Genomic DNA, 24538 nt, shown 5'->3' on the forward strand with positions numbered 1-24538 from the left:
TACTTGCAAGGTGTACTATTTTAGGGATTTCAAATTATTTTTATTATTTATATCCACAAGTCTTGATGTTGAGGTGATTAATTAAATAATTTTTTAACATTATAATAACAATTTTTTTGATGAATTTTGGAAGTGTATCTTAATTCTTCAATTTAAGGTCACAACCTTATTGAAATATTTTTCGATTTCTAAAAGGCCAAGATTGATTGGCATGGAAGTTTTGAAATATATATAAATGACGAGAATATGGAAAAATTTTCGTGAGGAGAGGTTTGTCAAACACTCTAAAATAGAGAAAGGTGTAGTTTGTATGAGGCGTCAAGCTTAAACAATTCAAGCAAGGCACACCTCTAAATTATGTTAAAAGAATTATTTTTTGAGTCATAAAAGTTTGTGATGGCCAAAAAAAAAAAAAAAGTACTTTTATCCATAATCATGAAAGTTAAGTTTTAAAAATAATACAGATTGAAAATAAAAAAAATAAATAATATAAAATAATATTTTACAAAATATATTATTTTCAAAACTTTTAAACCCAATTGTTTTTATATCTATACAGGTCAAGCCAATAAAGTGACTATTTAAGTGGATTTTCTGTATAAACTATATTTGATAAAGAAGGGTATTTTTTGGGAGGAGTGAATGTGCATTCATTCGTTACCATACGATCGTCATGCACAGAGATGCCCATTAAAAAAAAAGAAAAGGGAACAAGCCCATAAACTAGTTTGCAATTATATACAATAATAATCACATTATAAAAAATAAAGAAGCCAAAAGTTTATTGAATTTTGCAGTTGCAGCCCCACTTTTTACGGTGAGAGTTGTTGGAGAGAAAAAGATAAGAATATCTACATGCTTTTACGTCGACTTTGGGATTTGAAGTATTCATATTGTATTTTCATATGGACCCATTAAAGAATAAATATCTATTTTTCGATTTTTTTATCCATTTTTTACCTAAATAGTTTTTTATCCATTTTGCTATGAAAATAGAAAAATGATTATCCTCTCTTGTACTATATAAGAGAGTTGACGCCGTGAATGGGTGGTGCGGAATCGAAGAAGGGGTATTTCCCACTGTTGATACACAGAGAGAAAGTGTGTTAAAAGTTGGCACTTTGAACATTTCGTTTTTTGGGGGTTTCTCCTTTTGTAGAGAGAGAAAGAGAGAGAGAGAGAGAATGGCGAAAATTGCATTGGGAAGTAGGCAAGAGGCTTCTCAGCCGGACTGTGTTAGGGCTGTTCTAGCGGAGCTGGTTTGCACTTTCCTCTTTGTCTTTGCAGGAGTAGGTGCTGCCATGGCTACTGGTACTTCTCTCTCCATTGGAGATATATCTATTCTCTCTCTCTCACACAGAAATGATGCATTATCTCTCTAACCATCCACTTGGGGTGGTCATTGAAACCACATTTCTCAAAACTATAGTTTTGAAGGTAGGCTCTAGTTTGATTGTAGAGAGCCTAAGCTCAATACAAACCGCACCCTATTATTAGAGAATCAAAAGATAACAAATTACACTTAAAGATACACTTTTAAATCTTTATATCAATTATACACTTTCTCAGGAAAATATCGATTTTTTTTTCAAATCACCTTATTTGGTGTTGCGAAGCCAAAATAATTATAGATATTTTGGTAGTTCTTTGGCGTTAAAATTGTTAAAAGTACCACTAGCTTTTTTTGAACTTCCTAATATAATTTTACAATAATGGTTTATGATGTACTTAATTGAAATAGAAATTTAAAAATATACCCTTTGATATAATTTGTGATATTGTATATTTTTGATATTTTTTTTGTTGTTTTTAATATTCCCTTTTAAGAGACATGCGAGGCATATGGAAAAAAAATTTAAAAACACGTTCTCTCTTTACATTATTTTAAAGTTTCTATTTCTTCAACCAAATTTGATTTATCCATTTAATTTGTTTTTGAATCTATACAATGCAGGGACTTTGAATGGTGGATCGAACTCCATAGTGGCCTTAACGGCCGTTGCGATAGCGCATGCGTTAGTTGTGGCCGTTATGATCTCCGCCGGCTTGGCAACGTCCGGTGGCCATCTCAACCCGGCCGTTACCATCGGCTTGCTCGTTGGTGGTCACATAACGGTCTTCAGGTCCATACTGTATTGGATTGCCCAATTGATTGGCTCCTCTTTTGCTTGTGTTCTTCTCAAGTACCTCACCGGTGGCCTGGTGCGTTCCCTATCTCTCTCTCTCATCGCATTTTTTTCGACTCTTTTTTCTCTTTTTTTTTTCTTGCTTACTTGCTTCAACGATCTCTTTCTCTCCAAAGCGTGCGAGAATCTATTTTTTCTCTAATTATAAAATTTTACATGCGGAAAATGATTCAATCAAATAGATTTAAAAGGGACAAGTGTTCGAATCTACTATGACATATCTATTAGGTGCTAAATGGACCATTATAATTTTTTAAAATCTATTCTCCCTATGACACAAAACTGTTTTTTGTTTTGGTCCAACCTAATTTATTCATATATTTATGTATGAGTGCCTAGATAGATCTATCTCATATATTACATGGAACATATTACTCTATTCCAAATTACAGGTTCATTCATTAGTCATTATATTAATAAGAGACATCCCGATATCCCTTTAATACATTCGAAGGTCTCTTTTATTAACTTTATTAGCAATTGATAGTAGAAGCGGAGCGGCCGTCGGTGTAGATCTTGGTGGTAGTAACAAATATTCAGATGAGAACTTTGAAGGCCGAAGTGAGGAAAGGTTCCATGTGAATGCCACTTGCACATGGGTTAGTCGATCCTAAGAGTCAAGGGAAGCCCGTCCGAGAGCGCTGCTAGCGCGAGCTTCGAAAGGGAATTGGGTTAAAAATCTTGAAAATGAATAGTTAAGATAATGTGTTACAAGATATACTATTTTTAAGAATTAAAATATCTTTTTTTTCCATATTTATACATATATCTATACATGTCGATGTTAAGATAAACAATTTGATGTTTTCCAACACCATAACAGCCTTCTTTAATTCACCCTAATTCTTCATTTTAATGTGCCAACTTCGTATGAACTTCTTACTTTACTTATTTGGACCAAAACGTTTACAGTTTGAGACTCCCAAGAATTTCAATTTTAGTCCCTAGCCAAAACCTAATTGAAAATCCAAAGTTACGACTTTGGTTTATTAATCATTTATGACACTTTCCATCTTAAGTTTTAAATCTTATTTAGAATTCAGAACATCTTCGAAAACCATTAACGATTTAAAAAACATGTAGGTACCTGTATCCCTACTAAACAACCAAAAAAAAAAAAAGATCCTATTTAGAAAAAAGACAAGGACTCCTGTGGTTGTTTTGGACACGAACACATATGTATTGGTGTTGACACCGAACAAACCCAGTTAGGCCTTGGGCGGTCCTATACCTGGTTGGGTATATTTGCTAGTAGACCTAGACCCACCCCAGCTACTATAAATTTATTTTCTCGGGTAATTTACTGGGAAATGCATGCCTTTTTTAAATAGTTTAAAAGTTAATTTTTTTTAAGATGTTAATGGGATGGTGTTAGTGGAAATGAAAACCAGAACGTGGTTATTAGGGTGTAAAGGTGCTACCACCATGATGCCAACCCTATATGATCTATAGGATTGGTCCAGACCCGAAACAAGAGAAATTGGTCCTGACCCATTACCATCCTTACATATTTGTCATATTTGAGTCTAACTAGAGTGTTGCTAAATTTGGCAGGAGACTCCAATTCATAACCTCTCAAATGGGGTGTCAAGCTTACAAGGGCTCATAATGGAGATAGTTTTGACCTTCTCTTTGCTCTTCTCTGTGTATGCCACCATGGTGGACCCCAAGAAGGGCAAGCTTGATGGGTTGGGCCCCATGCTTGTGGGATTTGTGGTGGGGGCCAACATTTTGGCTGGTGGGCCCTACTCTGGAGCATCAATGAACCCTGCTAGGTCCTTTGGTCCAGCCTTGGCCAGTTGGGACTGGTCTAACCATTGGATCTATTGGGTGGGGCCCCTTGTTGGTGGGGCCCTAGCTGGGCTTGTGTATGAGAACATCTTCATCATTCGTACTCATGAGCCACTCCCTAGAGATGATGAGGCATTCTAATTCTCTCTCTCTCTCTCCGGATTTCTATCTCTTATGCATGATAGCTACTAGCTTGTGGGCTTGTGGCATCTCTTTCTATCTAATAGCTTGTGGGCTTGTGGCATCTCTCTTATCTAGGTTTTGGGCTTGTGAACTCTCTCTCTATACAGTTGAGTCTTCTAGATATCTATCTTTGAGAGCTTGTAGACTCTCTCTCTTTCTCTCTCTCTCTCTCTAGGGTGACATGAAGATTGAACTTGTAACTCAAGGGTATCATGCCTTAATGTCCTTTGGGATGCAACAATAGTTTGTACTCTGTATTAAGCTTCCTATTGTTGTTTGGTGCTTAAGAAAGATAAAATGGCTTGTGCTTTCTATGGTTGCTTCCAATTTCTCCAAATAGTCCACAATATGGTCCAATCAAAATTTCTTAGAGCGCATATTCAAAGGAAAAGGACGGCACATCTAAGAGAAAAAGATTACTACTTTATTCTTTAATTAAATATTTTTTCTAAGGGAAAATATCCTTAGCATGGTGAAACCACATGATAAGTCAACGAGGGGGTTTAGATTTAAAAAAAATGGGTGAAGTACCTATAAGGCTTGGGCTTTATGAAAACAAAATAAAGTTTCACCTCCTATCCTCATATGGAAAGTAAAATCTCTATCTAAAATCAAATTCGACCAATAACTATAAAATTTAAAAATCTAGTTAATTTGTTAGAATATATGCTATTTGTAGAACATAAAATCTTAAATTTTTTCACAAACATAATGTTCAAGTCGATCATATAAAGGTTTTCTGATGCTTGAATTGTAGTTCTCGATGAGTTATAAGGTGAGGCTTCACTTATTTTAATAGGGCTTCCCTATTAAACCATTTTTCTTTAAAAATAATTTCATTTTAGGAGCTTTTTCAAGAATCATTTAAAAATACCCAAATTGCCCTTTTTTTGAGGGTCAAGTCCTAGAACAAATGAGGGTATCTTGGAAATTTAACCCTTAGGACATGGTTTCTATGCGTCTTTGTAGAAATGAGTCACCCTTTATAAATCTATTTTTGAGATGGATTTTTGGACTTAATTTTTAAGGACATGTAACCTCTAACACAGAGATCAATAATATAAAAATAAATAAATTTTAGCAATTAGATATGATAATTCTATCAAGAAAATATTTAGACCATTAATTTCAATTATTTTTAAATGGACCGCATATTTGCATCCATTTTTAATTAGATGCTTTGTACTTGGTCTGGGCTGCTTGAAACAATTTTCCTTTAAGTTAGTTGATCCAGATATGATAAATACCTTTACTCATTCCCTGAATTTTAACTTGTTTTTCATCAAGAAATCTTTTTCCAAGTTTGTAACCTCAAACAATTATGGGTATTCTTGTAACCTAGACTGACTTCTTTCATTTGAGCCAAAAGACATAAAAATCTTTGCTTGTTCTAGTTTTTAAATTAGGAAAATAGATTTTTATTAAAATTATATTCTCAGGTTTGGAACTTGGAACAAGCAATTAAGTTATTTAGTGAAAGCATTTTTACTTGGAAATTTGCCAAAATGCCCTCCTTTTTCATGGTTCCTCCTTAAGTAATTATCTTTTAGCCATTTTTTTTTATAAAAAAATATAGAGGTACTTGAATGGAATCATTTTTGAAAAGTGACCACTTTGTTATTCAATTAGTTGTTTTAACGAGTTGATTTCTTGAGGTGGTTTGATCATTGGGAAAAGTTTTTATACTTCCCCTACTGCATAGAAGATATGTACTTCTCCTATCTAGCTGTCCAATTTAGTTCAAGTGAGCCACTAACCGCTTGATCTAGATTCAACGCCTCAGAATATTTTATTTTTGAATATTTTTATACAAATTATATGACTATGAAATTTGGTACTAGCCATCATCTCAATGGGAAGCAGCTAAAAAAATTAATAAAAATAACTTTTAAATAAAATATAATGATCAAAATACCCTTTAAAATTTTCATGGGTATTTTAATCATTTTTTTTATTGAGAATATTTTGTTTAATAATTTTTACAGGTGCAACTTTACGAAAAGAGTGGATGTTCAGAATTTTCTGTCAAAATAATTTGTAAAAAAAGTGAAAATAAAATAGTATAGAGACATGACATGGTAATTGGGGCCATCTCAACCGTCCATTCAAAATGGACCCGGATTGGGAGAAGCGTATAAGTTTTATGCAGTAGGAGAAGCATATAAAGCTTGCCCTTGATCGTTTCCCCAGTTTTAAATATAATACCATATTATAGAACCAAAAATGCAATTTATCTTTAACTTTGGGATCGTCTCCCCAGTTTTAAATATGATACAATATTATAGAACCAAAAATGCAATTTATCTTTAACTTTGGGTCTTTATCACTGTGTCCCAAGTTCAAATCCACCGCTCAACTTCCTCAAATAGAATAAGCTATCAATACCTTCTCAATTTTCAACTAACAATAAAATTTAAAATTTAACTTATTTTCTTGTCCAAAAACAATAAAATTTATTTTGAAATTTTTTTATCAACATCCTTGTGGGAGCTTAATTTTCTATTTGTTTGTTTTTATTAGTGTGATTTGCCAGATGGAACTCCATGATTGACTTTTTTGAATGTCTATGCCACAGCCCACTCACATCTCAATCGCATTAAAGGATACAATAAATTAAACAGGTACTTTTCCTTGCAAAATGGAATACTTTTTAAATTACATTTGTTTTGATTCCTTAGTTAACATTGGCGTTTAAAAGAAAAAATAAAATAAAATTCTATTGATTCAATTAGAGGACCAATTCAAGTATAAATAAACAAGTCCTTGTTCACCAATTTGCCTCGATTTCATTTACCTAAGGGAAAGAATCATCCCAAAATATATCATATACTAGTAAAAATGTGCCTGTTTGTTTCATCATTAGGTAGTTGAAAGAAAAGAATAGTAATAATAATGAAGTGGGTGGCAACCTAATACTAATCATGCCCTCAATGAGAACAATCCTGTACATGCATACAGACTAATTGCACTTGAAGTGTGTACATTGTGTAACCAATAATCTAGAAAAAGGAGTCATGTCCCCCGATAAGCATAGGATAATGTACTATAAGAAGTAACTAGGAAAGAGCTTATAAGGTTGCAAACATTAAAAATGTAGAATTAAAGGTGCATCTAAAAAATCCATCATAAGAGGTTGTTTGAATGTTGGAAAACCTCTAATTGATCATCTCGACTTTGAGATGCATGAATATGAAAATAAAAAAAGATTCGAAATCTACGAAATAGTGTATCTTGCAACACATTATATGGACTGTCCATTTTCAAGATTTTTATGTGTTATAGATCCACTTGATTTGAATTTTCTAATTAGAGATGAAAATAGATTCTCAAGCCATTATAACGATTTTTTTATATCAAAATTACATTTATGTTAAATAGAGGTGTGTCATAATTGGATTGTTTAAGATTGCAACCTTATGTAAACGACACCTGTCAAAGGATGACCTGCATCAATATTATAAGATCCTATTTGGAAGGGGAAAAATAGGAGGGTTTTCTACAATGTGAGAATGGATGAGGAGAGCATTAAGAGAACTTTGGAGTCCTTTGTTAGTTGGTCTTGGTGAGGAGGATTGCTGGGATGTTTCCAAACCAGATTTACAATTTAATCTATGTGAGATTTATCAAAATGCTTAAACCTAAGAGGAAAATTGTTAGGGGGAAGAAAGCTCTACCTCAAAAGGTTATCAAGCTGAATTTTGATGGTAGCTCATTTAGTTAGTAATCCTTGTCCTATAGGTGTTGGTGGTTTAATTAGATCAAATGGGTTCTTTCCGGCTACGTATTTAGGACTGTTTGGGTAGGTTTCGGCTAGTGAGGGAGAGATCTGGGGAAGGTTGTGGAGGTTGAGGGTGATTCTTTTAATGTTTTTAATTTATGTAGGGCTTTGAAAAATGTTCATTAAAGTTATAAGGTTAACATGGTTTCAGATTAGAGATTTATGTGGGGGGTTTAATATTTCATTTTTACATGTGCTATGTGAACTTAAATTTTAGGTAAATGACTCAGCCAAACAGGGGTGGAGAAAGGGTAGTTGCAAGTGATATTATTGTAATTTCGGTTTTGTTTTTATTCCACATAACTATCTAATTTGGTTATTGATTAATAATAATTCTCATAACTATTGTAAAAAATAAAACAAAATAAATAAATAAATTGAATATGTTTGGATGCCTGTTGGTAGCAATATCCAAGCCTTATCTTCACTTCCTTTCAATGATGGGTACAAACATAGGTTTCCAAGAATGATCATAACCAGCCTCATACTCATCTTGCTTTTTAGTTATTAGCACTAAAATAGATTCTTAAACCACTCACATCAGAACTTGCTATTGACTGTATTTATCATTAAGTGGGTGGCTCATTCTTAGAGCTGTATTCATGAATAGTGACATGACAAGCTGGTAGGCCACCTATACGAACATGAGTCTTGAGCGGTTTTATAGCTACTTGGAAAAATAGGGTTGTTCAATCTGTATCTAAATGTATACAACCATAAAGTGGATAAAGGATAAATATGTAAGATTATTAGTGGAAGAGCATATTATACCATACATATCAAGAACAACAGTATGCTCTCCCAAGAATGAGAATGGTTGTTCGTCATGTTTAAGGGCATTCAATTTGCTATTTAGAATATCTTTTTTGCGCGTAGTATATGAAAATTCATGAGAAAAAAAAAAGTTTTATTTTTATCTTGGAACTAAACATATTTATTAAGGAAAATGCATTCTGCAGTCCCATTTAATTATCAGAATAAAAAATATTAACAAAAAATATTTATTAAATGTCTTGCAGTCAAATTTAAAGGGTTCTTGCAAGAGAGTGGTTCTACAACTGTAGAGATAATATTTACTCCTTACGCTAAGCATTATTAATTTGAGATTTTTGAAAATAGATTACGCCTTCGATGGGCTCATAGAAATGGCTATGGGTTTGTTTGGGGTTCTAGGCTTTCAAACTGAAAATAAATAAGCTTAAACTTGCTGGTGTTTTGCTGGGCTTTGTAGCTTCCCATACTCAAAAGCATTGCAAGCAAGCTTATATTCTCATCTTAAATAATATATCTCTAGCTTCGCCATGAAGTAGGTGAAAGAGTTCTCCGTTTGAGCTTTAAATCAAGTATCTCTAAATTAGTCCATGAGACCTACAGAAATATGACCCCTGATGGCTATGTAAGAGCTTAATGCTTGTGACACTGCCCATAAAGTTTATACTCTTTTCATCATTGTCAAACCTCATTTAAGTGAAATCCCTTCCCCAACCCAAATTTTGGGTTATTGAGAGAGTGAGTAATGGGGGCAAAGAGAGAGAGATTAACGTGGGGAGAGAGGAATTAAATTTTGGTTTGTATTTAAGATAGAATTTTTTCCCTCGGAAAAGAAATTTGGATATTTCTATGTAGAGGTTTTTTCTATGAAAGAAAAAAAAAAAAAAGCTTATCTTTCTTTTGGCTTGATTTATAACCACCTATTGTGCTTTATTATTGCAGGTTTTCTTTTTGGTGGATGATCACAAACAGGGTAGATTTAACATTCATTTCACAATCACAAAAGATGCCATAACTCGAAAGGTGTTTGTAGAACATGGCAAGGATAATGAGAGTCCAATGAATGCTGAGTAGATTAAGTTAGTGAGAGCTCGACTATCCCCGACTTGGGTGTCCAACTTGGGCATATTAAAAAGAATCCAAAAAAGTTATAAATATATAAATAAATAAATAAATAAATAAATAAATAAATATATATATATATATATATATATATATATATATATATATATATATATATATATATATATATATATATATATATATATATATATACACTTGTAACATGTTTTTTTATGCGATCTATTATTTTGGTAAATATTGGAAAGTATATTGACCATAAATACTTATTTTTAGTTTTTTCCTTTTCTTAAGATTATTTTGAAAATAACCCTTATCACAAATAGATTTTTCAAAATTTATTTATTTTACTACTTTTAAAATCTCATTTAAATATGTTTTGTTTAATTTTACTTTAAACTATATTTCCTTTTTCGGAGTTTTTGTATTTTCTTTACTTTTTTTTTCACACTTTTTAGCTTGAATAATATGAGCCCAATTGAGGCCAAGTTACACGGACTCAGGCCAGGTATTCAGCTCGGGCCTAGGCCGAGCACTCGGCCCAAGGCGCTCAATCAAACACTCGATTAAGTAAATTATCCATGAGAGGAAGTAGCCTAACAAAATTTTTAAAAAGAAAAAAACATCCACAGGACCGCCCAGTACATTTAGTTCTCCCGTCAACAATAATCATCTCTCTCTCTCTCTCTCTCTCTCTCTCTCTCTTGAAAATAACCAAAATATTATATCAAATCTCGTAAAAACTCGTTCCATATTTTTTAGCGTGTTTTTTTTATTTTTTCTTGTCTTTTTTGTAAATTTGCAATATATCAAAATTGAATTTTTAGTTGATTAACTGACATTGTAAATCTAAGTTGGAATTTTATTTTCTATCTAATTAATAAAAATAACCTTCCCCCCTACACACGACACAAATACACATATATACACCTATTTTCTTATCTCCATTCTTTTGAATCAATTCCTAACTGATTAGCAATTTTTCGGCACTTTTTAAATTTTATCCCTTTTTCCTTTTTGTCTCTAAAATAATATTGACTTTTCAGTTCCACAACATATCATACAGTAATGGCAAACGTGGCTAGTATCCATCAATGCAATTATTGTAATCATAGGCCAGGTCTTTAATAAAGTCTCACTTTAAATTATATCTTCCAACCTTTTTAGAATTTTGGGATTTATATTTTGACTTTAATGATAAACAATGATAAAGTAAAATAAGGAAAATCCTCACAATGCCATGCGGAACTGTCTCAAAATCTGATCTTCTCTTTATTAAGTACCTTTGCTAGGAATGGCCTCCTCTTAATGAAGGACTCGTGGTATCCACATTTTTCCTTTCTTTTAAAAGTTTTTGTGGTCCTCTTTCTTAAACCTGTGGTGTGGAGCTCTTAGCGTTGTAGGCTTTTAGCCCTTTGATTGCTGGTGTCTAAAGCTGGGGTTAAAGCCTGGCACTGACCTTCCAAACCTAGTATTATTATATGCATGCTTCCCTTATATAAAAGGATACTGTTCTTTAGAGGGGGCGTATTGTACACTTAATCCCTAGGGTAAAATACCTACTTGGATGATGTTTTCACTTTGAAATTTTGGGATCGATCTAAAAATCACTAGATAATTATTCTAAAAAAAAAAAAAAAAAAGATTTTGTGTTCTTCACTACTTAGATCTCACCAGCCAAAAGTCGGACAATCTTTGTTCAATGGATATTATTTTTGTCAAACACACACAATGAGAACTGATTTGTTTTTTTTTTTTTAAAGGTTGGCGTCTAGGTTGAACACACTATATGCTCAAAATTTGGAGTCGTAAAAATATTCTGACATTAATTTTTACCACAGGGAGATGTCATGCTCACGTGAGAGCACAAAATCTTTAGGCCATATAATTTTTTTCATACTTTCCAAAATGAAAAGAAACGCTTTCCTGAGTCATTCGGATTTCTACGAAAGGAACCCAAAGAAGCATATTCGGATTTCTCTCTTCATTGGATCCTTTTAGATGGCCGCTCTCAAATAATATCTTCTTATTGTTTGAAAAAAACACCCCCAATTTTCCTTACACTACAGTACTAATTATCCCATTACCAAGTCATGACCTTTTCTTTTCATAAGTATCAAGTGACCGCCATTCTGTTTAATTTTTTTGCCTATTCAACTTACCTCTTCAAAGATCATTGTATTAGTGAAAAATTTATATAAGGTTGCAACCTTAAAAGGTAGAATAACATATGCACCTCAAAAATCTATCGGAAAGGCTGCTTTAATATTGAAAACCCTCTAATTGATCATCTCGACATCGAGATGTATGAATATTAAAAAAAAATATTTTTGAATCCTAAAAATAGTGCATCTTACAACACATTATTTAGACTGTCCATTTTCAAAATTTTCATATGTTTATAGATCTTCTTGATTTTAACCATTTTTGGAGTTTAAAATTTTCTAATTAGATATGAAAATAGTTTTTAAGATAATCATGAAAAAAATTTATAACAAAATTACATGTTATTATAAAATTTGGAGGTGCGTCTTAATTGGATTGTTGAAGGTTGCAACCTTATAGTAACCACACCCATGTATTAAAAGTATTGAAATTACCAGTTAACTATGAAATAGTACTCTTTGTTTTCGATCTTCGATAATGCATAGGCTCAAGGATAGTTGGTTAAGATGGCAGGGCACTACAATATGAGGTCCATTCTTACTTGGGAAAGCTTTATATGTTCCCCTTACAACATAAAAGTTATATCTTCCCTCTTATCCAACCGTCCATTTTTTAATGGAGGGCTAAGATTGCCCTAATCAAAATGTCACGTCTCTACACTATTTTATTTTTAATTTTTTTCTATAAACTATTTTGACACCAAATTTTGGACGTCCATTCCTCTATTAAAATTGCACTAACAAAAAATATATAAAAAATATTTTCAATAAAATAAAATGACCAATATACCCCTAAAAGTTTCAAGGGGTATTTTGGTTATTATATTTTATCGAAAAAATATTGTTAATATTTTTCATAGGTGAACCCCAATGAGAAGATGACACGTACCAAATTTTATATTTTGAAAATTTGTAATAAAAATACTAAAAATAAAATACTTTGAAATGTCAAATCTAAGATCAAATGGTTAGTGGTTCTCTTGATAAAAAAATGGACTGCTAGATGATAGGGAGAAGATAGAACTTCGATGTTGTAGGAGAAACATAGAAAGTTTTCCCTGCTTACTTTGGGTAAGTGACCATCCCCATTTTAAGCTACCCAAAAATAAAGCGACAACCATGGAGCTTTTGGCTTATTTGGTCACACCTCTTACCATGTATCCACCAGCTTTAAAAATGGTCAATCTCTACACTTTCTTAGACCGCTATTTGAATTCTTCAAAGATCATCTCATCTACATTTGAGAAAGCAAAGTATGTATTGTCTATCACGTTAATATGGAAGGTGTATATTGTAATCAGTATATATGAGTTACAATATTAAAAATAAAAATAAAAATTAAAATTAAAATAAAAAATTAAAATAAAATAAAGTAATACATACACACACACACACACACACACATATATATATATATATATATATATATATATATATATATATATATATATATATATATATATATATATATATATATATATATATATATATATTGTCTGCCACATTAATATGGAAGGTTTATATTGTAATCAGTAGATATGGGAATGATATGTACACTATCTTTTATTTTTATGGTAAGTCTGGGTATAATATAGTTGTCTGTGATATATTTGTATTATTGTCATATATATTTGTCTATATAATACTAGCTTGTATATTTATATTGATTGATAGACATTGAATCTTTTCATAGAAATATGAAACTCTTCACCACACTAAATACTTCTTAGGTAAAATATTTTCAATTTGGATAATTTATTAAAGATACCCATCCATTTAATTATAAGATAAAAGAAGTCAAATTCTAAAAAATGAATATGATGGAGAGGAAATGGAATTTTTTATCATTCATGAAAGTTAAAGAGTGGGTTTCTTCTTTCCCACCAACCGTGATCCAAGAGATTCCTTGCATATGACACCGGCCAAAAGTTTTGTCCCAACTTTTTGTAGGGTCTTCTTCAGCCCCAGACGAAAAGGATCGGATTTACATGTTCAATTTAAATACCCTAAACCATGTTTCAAATGACCCAAACACCCTATTCGACCCAAATTTCATTGACCTCACGTATTGTTGTTTGGTTTGTCATTGAAGTTTTATATGTGGTTTATTTATGTAATTAATCTCACTATTAAATAGGTGGGATAAGGTTAGGAGAGTAATAATGGTGAACTTCAACGAATATAATCAATTATAAGATTTAGGAAAAAGAGAAAAATACAATAAAAAGAGCACATTCTTATTGGGATATTGATTGCTCTATAGAAGAGGGCATATGGACACATTTACAGGATGGGATAGGGGTTCGTATTGCATCTTCCATTGGCAGCATACTGTGTAATAACTCTCTTGGTCAATTGGAGAATTTTTTGGATCATAGATGTTGATATCCATCTAAAGATATATTTGAGTTCTTCAATACTTAGATATTGCCTACCAATTATTGGATAGCTTCAATCTTGAAGGGTTATTTGCCCATAACATAGCATGGTCGTTTATTTTTTTTTTTCTCCTCCTTTATTTATTTTTGAAGTTTTCCAATGTTATGGAGAACCTGCCTAGGAAACCTACTTGGGAGGATTTTTTGAATCTAAAATTTGAAAACTACTTAAAAATCACTACATGATTATTTTCAAACGAGAAAATTTAAATTTTGAGTTTTTTAACGCTTAGATTTCACCCTCAAAAATAAAAATATAACTGAAAACAACCTGCATAAAATTAGGCAGTCTAATTCCAGCCTTGAGATATTACTTTTTCTAGTTCATAGAAAGTGCAACTTGGAAGTCCATATTACTTTTTTGACATATTCATGATGTTATATTTGAGATTATAAAATGCAAAATTGTTTCATATGGGCTGGACTGCATTTCTACATATGCGGTCCAGAAAATGTAAAGTATTCATCGTAAAGATAGATGAAAGTAGGTGTTTCATCTAAAAAAACGTTGGAAACTAACTGTCCAAATATTTTCTTACTAGAATTATTACTTTTAGTTTTTTAAAATTATTTATTTTATCATATTCATGATCTCTATGTTAGAGATTACATTTCCTTAAAAATTAAGTCTTACAATCCATCTAAAAAATAGATTTATCAAGCATTTCCACACATGCGGGTTTGGCCGCATAGAAACCAGGTCCTTATAAAATTACTGCTATATGAAATTTTATCCGAGAAAGTAAATAAACACTGTACTACCCGGAAAGCATAAAATCTTGAGCCTGATCTCTTTATTTTGAAATCTCATTATCAAAACAGGCAACTTGGTCATTCATTTTCTGGTAATCAATATAATATAACACTCAAGTTCTAACATCGTGGAGATGATTCCCATTTAAAATAATATTTAGAAGTCTAGAGGAAAACTCAGACTTATAATTATTTAATATTTTAAATATAATTTGAGACGAAATATGTGGCATTTTGTTGCCGTTATATATTCAGGTTTCCTTAAACTTCTCATTGGAATGAAAAAATAGAGACAAAAATAAATAGATGGTCGGTGCAATAAAGTGGGCGAAAAGAAGTTGATGGATAGCATGACTTATTGTCCCTTATCTTTTTCTCTCTACAAAAAGAGATGGACGGCATGATGTTGCCCTCTCTCTTTCTCTCTCTACAAAAAGAGATGATGCCCCCTCTCTCTCTAAAAGTAAGAAGAGTGGTGTCACGCTCTCTACCCCTTGTCTCTGTCCAAGGAAATAGGGTGGTTTCAAAGAACTCTTTCTCTCTCCTCTGTGAGAAAAGAAAGAGGATGATGGATGATGACATCTCTCTCTCTCTCTAAAGAAAGAGAGATGATGATTTGTGATCTCTACGGTGCAAATAAAATTGTCGAGTAGTCTCTACTCGGGCTCACGTCCTTGCCGAGCTTAAGTGGTCTTAAGTTGTGCTTCTAATTTGGAGATATAAAAAAAAGGGAAAATTTTTAATAAAGTTGTAAAGTTAAAATGTAGAATCACATATACAACTTCAAAAATCAATTGAAAATGTTGTTTTAACGTTGAAAAAACCCTCTAATCGATCATCTCGACCTCGACATGTATGAATATGAAAAAAAAAAGATTTTTGAGTCCTGAAAATAGTACATCTTGTGACACATTATCTAGACTGTCCATTTTCAAGATTTTTATATATTTATAGATCTACTTGATTTTAACTATTTTTGGATTTTAAAATTTTCTAATTAGGTATGAAAATAGATTTTAAGATAATATTAAGAATTTTTTACAACAAATTTGCATGTTATGATAATATTTTAAGGTGCGCTTAATTGGATTGTTTAAGGTTGTAACCTTATAGAAATGGCACCTATCAAAAAATATTTTAATTTTTTTTTTAAATAAAATATTTATTTGAAATATATATATTTGGATCTGGTTTCTATGTAGCCAAATTTATTTTTGAGATGGATTTTAAGACTTAATTTTTAAAGACATGTAAGCTCTAACATGGAGATGAATAAATAAATAAATTTTAAAAATTAAAAATAATAACTCTAGTAAGAAAACATTTGAACCGTTAGTTTATATTGTTTTTAGATGGAACACCTACTTGCATGAATGCTTTACACTTTATGGACCGTATATGTAGAAATGCGGTCCGGCCTGTATAAAACAATTGTTTTGTTTTTTTATGTTTTCTATCATTTTGAAAAATATTGGGAAGCGATTTGGCCATAAATATTTATTTTTTCATTTTCCCATCATTTTTAGATTATTCCAAAAATACCCCCAATACAAGTTTATTTTTAAAAATTTATTTTTACTACATTTTTTATATTATTTTGAAGTGATTTGCTTAATCTAAATTTAAATGTACATTTCACTTTTTTTTTTTTAAGATATTTTTATAGTTTTTGTAATATTTTAAACCGTTTTTTACTACTACAGTACTTGGCACTAATCGGTCGAATTACCCGGACTCCGCCCGATTAAAAAATACCCTAAAAAACAAGTTGATTTTTAAAATTTATTTTTGTTACTAATTTTTTATATTATTTTGAAGTGATTTGCTTAACCTTAATTTTTGTTTTTTTCGATTTTTTTTTATATTTTTTTAACCTTTTTTTTGCTGCTACAGTACTGAACACTAATCGGTGGAATTACTCGGCCTCTATGCAAGTAATGGGTTGGGGCCAGGACCGATTACTGGGTCCAAGTCGACTTTCTAACACTTGTCCTCTCTATGATGAGTGAGGAGTCGATGGCATCTCTTTTTGACAAGCTTAACTTAGCACGCTCTCTCCCTAAGGAGGATGATAGCTCTCTGTCTTTAGAGAAAAAGGAAAGGGATGGTATCATGCTCTCTTAGATGGATCACAACTTTCTAAACTCTAAGATGGATGACACTTCTCTCTAAGATGCATGAATGATAACTCTCCCTCTCCCTCTCTCTCTCTCTCTCTCTCTCTCTCATGAGGGATGATGATATGCTCTCTCTAGGATTGATGCCACTTCTCTCCAAAGAAAGACTCTTTCTCTAGAATTCATGATACCTCTCTCCCTCTTACAAAAGAGATGAGGGATGATAGCATATTCTTTCTTTAAGATAAAAAAAATAAATAGATGAGGGATGATGAAATCCTCTTTCTCTAGGATCGATGACACATACGTAAGGACACAAAAAAATACTAAAAATATAAAATGAGTAAATTTTGTGTTAAAATTACGTAAAAAGTTGGTCAACTTGAGTTTTTCTATTATTTTCAAAATTGCTTCTCAATATGAGAATATCATCTTAGACCACATTTATTTATTTGAATTTTTTTTATAGTAGGGCTGTAACCTAATGTCTGGGGCAGTGCTTTTTTGGTGCTTTTAAAGTAGCTTGAGGCTCGCAACTCGAGATTGTAAAGACCGATTTTGTTAAGCATTAAGGTAGTTCGAGCTGCCCATACTCGAATCGCCTTATGTGGTGCTCATCAGGGCAGTCCGAGTTTGGCATCCTCAAACTGCATGAGCTCATTTATTTATTAATAGATAAGGTTGTCCGAAAATGCCAGCCTCGGATTGCCTTCTGGAATGGGCATTGCCCATCAAACGAGGGCACTTCCTTACTTACGAAAAATCTTAAAAAAAGAATCCAAAAGCGGGAGAGGCAGTTTTGAAAAGAAATAAAAAAATAAAAAAACAAAAGTCGATCAACTTTATGTGCAATTTTCACTTAAAATTGGCCCATTTTGTATTTCCTTTTTTTTTTTAATGTCCGTACGACATTTTTTGGTAAGTACATGCCCTTTCGACGTTTTGTTTTTTCTGTTTTTTTTTTTATAATTTTCACTAATGTACGGCTCGGGCTATAAATCGTGCCTGGGGACTGGCTAGGGCCAGTGTCAGCCCACTTTGGCAAAAGCTGGTACTCTGTTTTCATTTTTTGTTGTTTGCTCGGCACAGCCGGGCCTAGCCAGGGCCAGACCAGGACAGAGGCCCAGGAGACCCAGACCAAGCCGGGTAGAACCGGGCCTTACAAGGCCTGGCGAGTTGTCACCCCCTGTCTCACTCTCATTATTACGTCACTCAGCCAATGGGACTGCCCCCAAGACCTTGTTGACAGAAGCTAGCGGTCGGTCACATGGAGAGCATCATTTATTTACACGAAGCCAGCTATGCAAATCCAGAATGTGTTTGATTGGATGAGGACTGGAGAAGCTGTACACTTCATTCATTTCTCTAACAAAAAAAAAATTTAATTAATTTTTTATGTCGATTTCCATGCTCTATTTATTTATCCTTACCAAATTCATAAAAAAATTGATCGATTTCATGCTATATATACGCCATCCTTATTTACCAAGCCCGGGCTCAGCCACCAGTGTTTTGTAGACTCTAGAGAGAAGAGAGAGAAAGTTTGTGTAGAGAGAGAAAGAGAGATGGCAATTGCATTTGGGAGGTTCGATGACAGCTTCAGCTTGGGGTCTCTTAAGGCTTACCTGGCGGAGTTCATCTCCACTTTGCTCTTTGTCTTCGCCGGCGTTGGCTCAGCCATTGCCTACAGTTTGTTTTCCTTCTCTTCTTTTTCATTTTCTCCAAATTTTTGGTAAGAGAGAGAGACTGAGTATATCCTGATCTATCTTTCTCTCTCTCTCTCTCTCATACAATTTTTGCAGACAAGCTGACCTCTAGCGCGGCCCTAGATCCAGCGGGGCTGGTGGCCGTGGCCCTGTGCCATGGCTTCGCACTCTTCGTTGCTGTTGCAGTGGGTGCAAACATCTCCGGTGGCCATGTCAATCCCGCTGTCACCTTTGGATTGGCCATCGGCGGCCAAATCACCATTTTGACTGGCATCGTTTACTGGATTGCCCAACTCGTTGGTGCCATTGTTGCTTCCTTTTTGCTCAAGTTCGTCACAGGTGGCTTGGTAAGAGTTTGCTACCCGACTGCATAATGGGCATTATTCAAAAATATATTTTTGAGCATCCCTTAAAATCCCAGCTCTCCCCTATCTTTGAGCAGTATATAGATGACCGGTTTTGATATCAGACATCTCGAAACTTGTATCCGTGTCGTGCTAACATATGAATATTGTATGTACTTTCTTTGCTAAAATTACTGGTTATATAAACTTTTTTTTTTTATATAAAGAAAGTAAATATTTTTGTTTTGGGGTATATAAGTTGGAAAACAGTACGTCGTATTGTTGCACCAACTTCCCTAACCACTAATGCCTTGAGTCCATTTTTTTTTAGTATAGAACAAGTACAGTGATTTTACATATGGACCTTATTTTTTTTTAAATACAAAATATTATGTTTATAGGAAGGTCGGTTGACTTATATTTTTTTTTCAAAATTGTTTCTCGGTCCGAGGATCAAATTTTATTTATTGTTTTAGTTTTTTCGTTAGTTTTAATTTTAATATTAGTTTCTCTATTGATGAAAAAACTAAAAAAAAATAAAAAAATAAAACCCGATATGGGGAAGGAATATTCGGGCTGAATGACAATTTTAGACAAAAAAAAAAAAAAAAAAAAGTGGGTTGATTAACTTTTTGTAAGTTCCACCTATAAATAGAGCATTTTATATTTTAAAATTTTTTTTAGGATCATAAATCACTTTGTTTTCCTTTCTCCATTATTCATTTTCTTATGCTTTTTATTTTTTATTTTTTTATCTTCTTCTTCATGTCGAGAACGGTGGCGATGGGGGACATGATTGTGCCTTTGATAAGGGTAGAAAATGAATTTTCTTCTCTTTTCATCCCTTAGTTACTCCTTTTCGATAAGGCAAAAGGACCAAACCAACCCCCCAGCTTCCTCTATTTGTTTTGCTTTTCTTATATTTCTTACTTTTTTTTTGTTGTTAATTATTTTGAAGCCTTGTTCATTAAGTCACTTCACTATGCTTTTGAAATTTGATTATCTTGTATTTAGATTTAAGCATATGTTAAGATCTTATATCCTCTCTCATAATGTCTTTGGCTTGATTGAGGTAAAGACTTTGTTTTAAACTGTAATTTATCAAGCGTGGAGCATATACATAATATAGTCATGGATAGAAGTAGTAAAAGACTTTGTTTTAAACTGTAATTTATCAAGCGTGGAGCATATACATAATATAGTCATGGATAGAAGTAGTAGCATATACATAATATAGTCATGGATAGAAGTAGTAAAAAAAGGTATGAAACTTTTGGTTACCTTTGATATAGAAGAATGGAGGAACAAGATTCATGTAGTAGATTCCTACATAATTGAAATAAGATCCTAAAAGGGGAAAAAAAAAATCACTTGAAACCCAGGAGTGAATATTTGGGTTGTTTCATCGACTGTGTAATTCTAGACAACCCACAACCCAGGCGATTCCCTCGGTCAAGAGTCGAGACTATCGAGAATTGGAAACTCGTAGGTCTGAATCAGCTTAGGCTATACATAGTCGGCTCCTCGAATTTTTGACACCTATTTTAGACGCGCTTTATTTTTATATCCCTTCAAATAAATATTGTCGTTTTCTAAAGGTATTATAAACTGTTACCAAAATTTTCTAGGAATTTGCTCAATTTATATAAATAATACATAATACACTGAATTTTGATCCGCAACCAATCCTGACCGTTGATGTTTCATTGCAGGCTATCCCGATCCACAGTGTGGCCTCCGGAGTGGGCGCAGTTGAGGCCGTAGTCATGGAGATTGTTATCACTTTTGCCCTTGTCTACACAGTCTACGCCACAGCTGCTGACCCCAAGAAGGGCTCCCTAGGGACCATTGCACCCATAGGCATTGGGTTCATAGTGGGTGCCAATATCTTAGCCGCCGGTCCCTTCTCGGGTGGGTCCATGAACCCAGCTAGGTCCTTTGGCCCAGCCGTGGCTAGTGGTGACTTCACTGATAATTGGATCTACTGGGTTGGTCCTCTCATTGGTGGTGCTTTAGCTGGTCTTGTGTACCCTAATCTTTACATGTGTGCTCCTACCCATGCTCCTCTTGGTGATGACTACTAAGGTTTAGGGGTTTGTAATGTATTGTTTTCTTGGGGTAATTGGGGTTTGGGGTGTATTTTTTTAAGGTCTTGTGACTGTGCATTGTCTTGGAATAATGCCATTTCTTTTCCTTTGTACCTCTCATCTCCTCATGAGATGTTCACAACCTCTGTCTTGTTTGAGCCTCCACACAGTGTCCCCTCTTTGGATCCATAGACCTTGCTACTTACTCTTTATCAATGTTATTAAGACCATATCAGTAGCCAAACATTTTTATCAATGTTGTCAAAGACCGGATCAGTAGCCAAATAGGCGAGGGCGGGTCCGTTTGGGCTGTACAGTCCAAATGTATTATCAGTCGAAGAGGTTAATTGGACGAGACGGGCCACTCAGTCCCTGGTTTTTGGTTCAAATTAGCTGGTCTGGTCGGTTTTAACATCATTTCTTTTGGTTCTGGGAGAGAAGGAGAGAGAGAAAAAATTCAAAATTCATATAATATAAAACTCTCTTACTTGAAGAACAGCATTCACCATAGTTCACAAAATAAGTTGGAAGGTTTCTTCATTCTTATATGGGTGTTCATAGCATCAAAGTTCAAAGTTTATCATAAAGCTTGAAAATTTTCTTTTGCGCGTTCAACTTTGTCAATGACACGTTTATAGTTTCCTGATTTCACATTCAATGTTTTGGGTGTTGCGACTTCTTTACACAAAAAATAAATAATTTTGTTATATACTATTCATTTGAGAGAAATGTTACGAAATGGGATGGAGCGGTCAATTTAAAGAGATGGTTTCCCTTTATACCATATACTTTGTGGACTAGTGGCAGTGGAGTCGTCATCGACAGATATAGTCAAATATGAACAAAAATTGAAGTTTATAGCTCTTCTTATGTATAAACAAATAATATATCCCTTTTTGAAATTCGATGTGAACTATGTTGTCATTTGAAATGCCATTACACTCAATTCTTTTTTAATGTATTAATGAATAAAAATTCAAACACTGTTATATCCGTTTTATCATGGCTTGTTGTATTGCTATTTAAAAAACACAGATTATTATTATTTTGTTTTAAACCACAATATATGTTTTGCCACTGTATTATACTAGTACCTCCCACTATAGATCCTTTCAAGTTAGATACAAATCCCATCGACCACATTGGCTCCTACATATGTAACAGATAATTTCTCGAACATAAAATTCATAAGAAAATAATAATATTAGATTTGAAAGGGAAATTCCATATTAATAATTAATATTGCATTACACATAAATAAAGCAAGTAATAAAATTTTTTCTATCATTATCCATAATATTTACCAAATGTTTCTCTTACAACTTTTCCTAACTCTGCTCTCTATCATTCATATCACATCTTGATCGGCACTGGGTCTTTTGGTTCTTTCTCTCTCTCTCTCTATATATATATATCGGGTTGTATGCTATGAGACCATTTGTTTTTATATAAGGAGGTCATAATGTTTTTTTAGCCATTGGATGCAAAATCTAATAGATTAAAAAATGCTAAAATATTCAAAAAAATTTATTTTAGATTTTATGGTTTCTCAACCACTAAATTTCAAATCTAAAAGTCAATAATGATGGTGAATATATATATATATATATATATACTATTTTATGTTATTGGATGGTTACTATTTGATATTGCAAATGGTACTTAAAAAATTGATATAGAGGATTTTCTAGTGCAATCAACATAATAACAATTAAAATATAAAGGAATCAGGCTGGGGCTTGAACGGTTAGCAGCTTACGTTTAACAATACTATATCTCGAGTTTGATTCTTACGGCTCTACTACTTAAATATATATATATATATATATATATATATATAAAAAGAAAAAAAAAAAAAGAAAAAAAAAAAAGAAAAAAATAGTGAATTTAGTAGTGAGGGACGGCGCGTGGGACCATTACATATGAACTTGATTGAAGCTACAAATATTTCTCGCCTCATGAATAAAGTGAAAGTGGCTAAGCCATTCAGATCAGAACACGTGGCAGATTATCTAAAATTAAAGGCTGTCATGGAGCGAGCGTGGTGCTCTTTCTTTCCATAGGCATGCCATACGGTCTCGTCAAACCGGTTACGGTCTTAGCCAGAGCCAAATCTGAGCACGCTTGGAACTTGCCCTACCTGATTTTGTAAGTTCTTTGGGGCTTATTTCGAGAGAAATTTCTAGAAACCTTTTATGGGATTGTGAAAATCAAGAAATAGTTTTACATATTTTATATGGGATTATCGGTAAAGAGATCATTTATCTTTTATATAAAATGTCACAGTTATTCTTTTTCTTTAAATTTTTAAAATGAGTTGTTGTAAAAGTGCCATTGAATAGAAACAAAGTTCTAATTATGTTTTTTTGAACTTTGTGATTCATCTTAAACCATCCAATTTAACATCTAATAAGTAGGAATATTTTTGACCTCCTTGTAATAAAGATAAATGATCTCTTTTGTAGACAATTCTATTTTATATTTTATACTCGAGTCCTACTTTTTGAGAGTACGTATTTTATTAATTATTATTTTTTCTATACATTGGATCAAGGAGGTCATACTTTTCATCTCTTACATTTGTAAAAAAATTCAATTTTCAATAAATAAAAAAGAAAAATTCGTTCAGAACCCTAATTGCCCATCATATTTCATGATAGACCCTCCTTTTATTTTTCTTTCAAGGGGCATAAAAAAATCCATAAGGATTTCACTGTACCTCCTTATCTCTTATCTCTCTCATTTATTTATTATTGATCATAAATATTAGCCCCAAAAAATCTTTTTATACCATTTCAACCCAAAAACATTTCAAAATATTTCAAAAACTTTTTTAACCCACCCCATTATATCTTTTAACCCAAAAACATTTCAAAAATATTTTTTTATTATATTTTTTCTGCCTTTTCAGCCCCTCAATACCACGTTGAGGGCTCCCTATCTCTCTCTCATATTGGGTTGAAATGTTATAAAAATGTTGATTGGAGCTAATTTTTATGGTCAAAAGTGAATAAATAAGGGAGATAAGAGATGAGGGGGTATGGTGGAACCTTTAAAGAATTTTTTTATGCCGCTTGAAAAGAAAATGGAAAGAGGGTCTACCATGAAATAAAATGGAGAATTAGGGTTCCGTACAAAA

At 32.8% G+C, this 24538-nt stretch overlaps 2 protein-coding genes and 1 long non-coding RNA gene across 3 annotated transcripts; all 3 read left to right on the top strand.

Annotated features, from left to right (window-relative positions):
• The first annotated feature begins 1049 nt into the window (after positions 1 to 1049).
• TIP4;1 (tonoplast intrinsic protein 4;1) lies at positions 1050 to 4472 on the top strand. The gene is made up of 3 exons (XM_006833366.4): positions 1050 to 1311; positions 1955 to 2202; positions 3741 to 4472. Exons 1-3 carry the CDS (start codon positions 1185 to 1187, stop codon positions 4116 to 4118), a joined length of 753 nt encoding a protein of 250 aa, XP_006833429.1. The 5' UTR covers positions 1050 to 1184; the 3' UTR covers positions 4119 to 4472.
• A 2237-nt stretch (positions 4473 to 6709) lies between these two features.
• LOC148781894 (uncharacterized) lies at positions 6710 to 9788 on the top strand. The gene is made up of 2 exons (XR_016055583.1): positions 6710 to 6781; positions 9652 to 9788. It is a non-coding gene; the product is annotated as an uncharacterized LOC148781894 (long non-coding RNA).
• An 8967-nt stretch (positions 9789 to 18755) lies between these two features.
• Positions 18756 to 21643, top strand: DELTA-TIP (delta tonoplast integral protein). The gene is made up of 3 exons (XM_006833367.4): positions 18756 to 18951; positions 19065 to 19315; positions 21025 to 21643. Exons 1-3 carry the CDS (start codon positions 18828 to 18830, stop codon positions 21394 to 21396), a joined length of 747 nt encoding a protein of 248 aa, XP_006833430.1. The 5' UTR covers positions 18756 to 18827; the 3' UTR covers positions 21397 to 21643.
• Positions 21644 to 24538: the final 2895 nt, after the last annotated feature.

This window comes from Amborella trichopoda, chromosome 5, assembly GCF_054954075.1.
Source record: "Amborella trichopoda isolate Santa Cruz 75 chromosome 5, AtrichopodaSantaCruz75HAP2 v2.0, whole genome shotgun sequence".
In the NCBI taxonomy this organism is placed as follows: domain Eukaryota; kingdom Viridiplantae; phylum Streptophyta; class Magnoliopsida; order Amborellales; family Amborellaceae; genus Amborella; species Amborella trichopoda.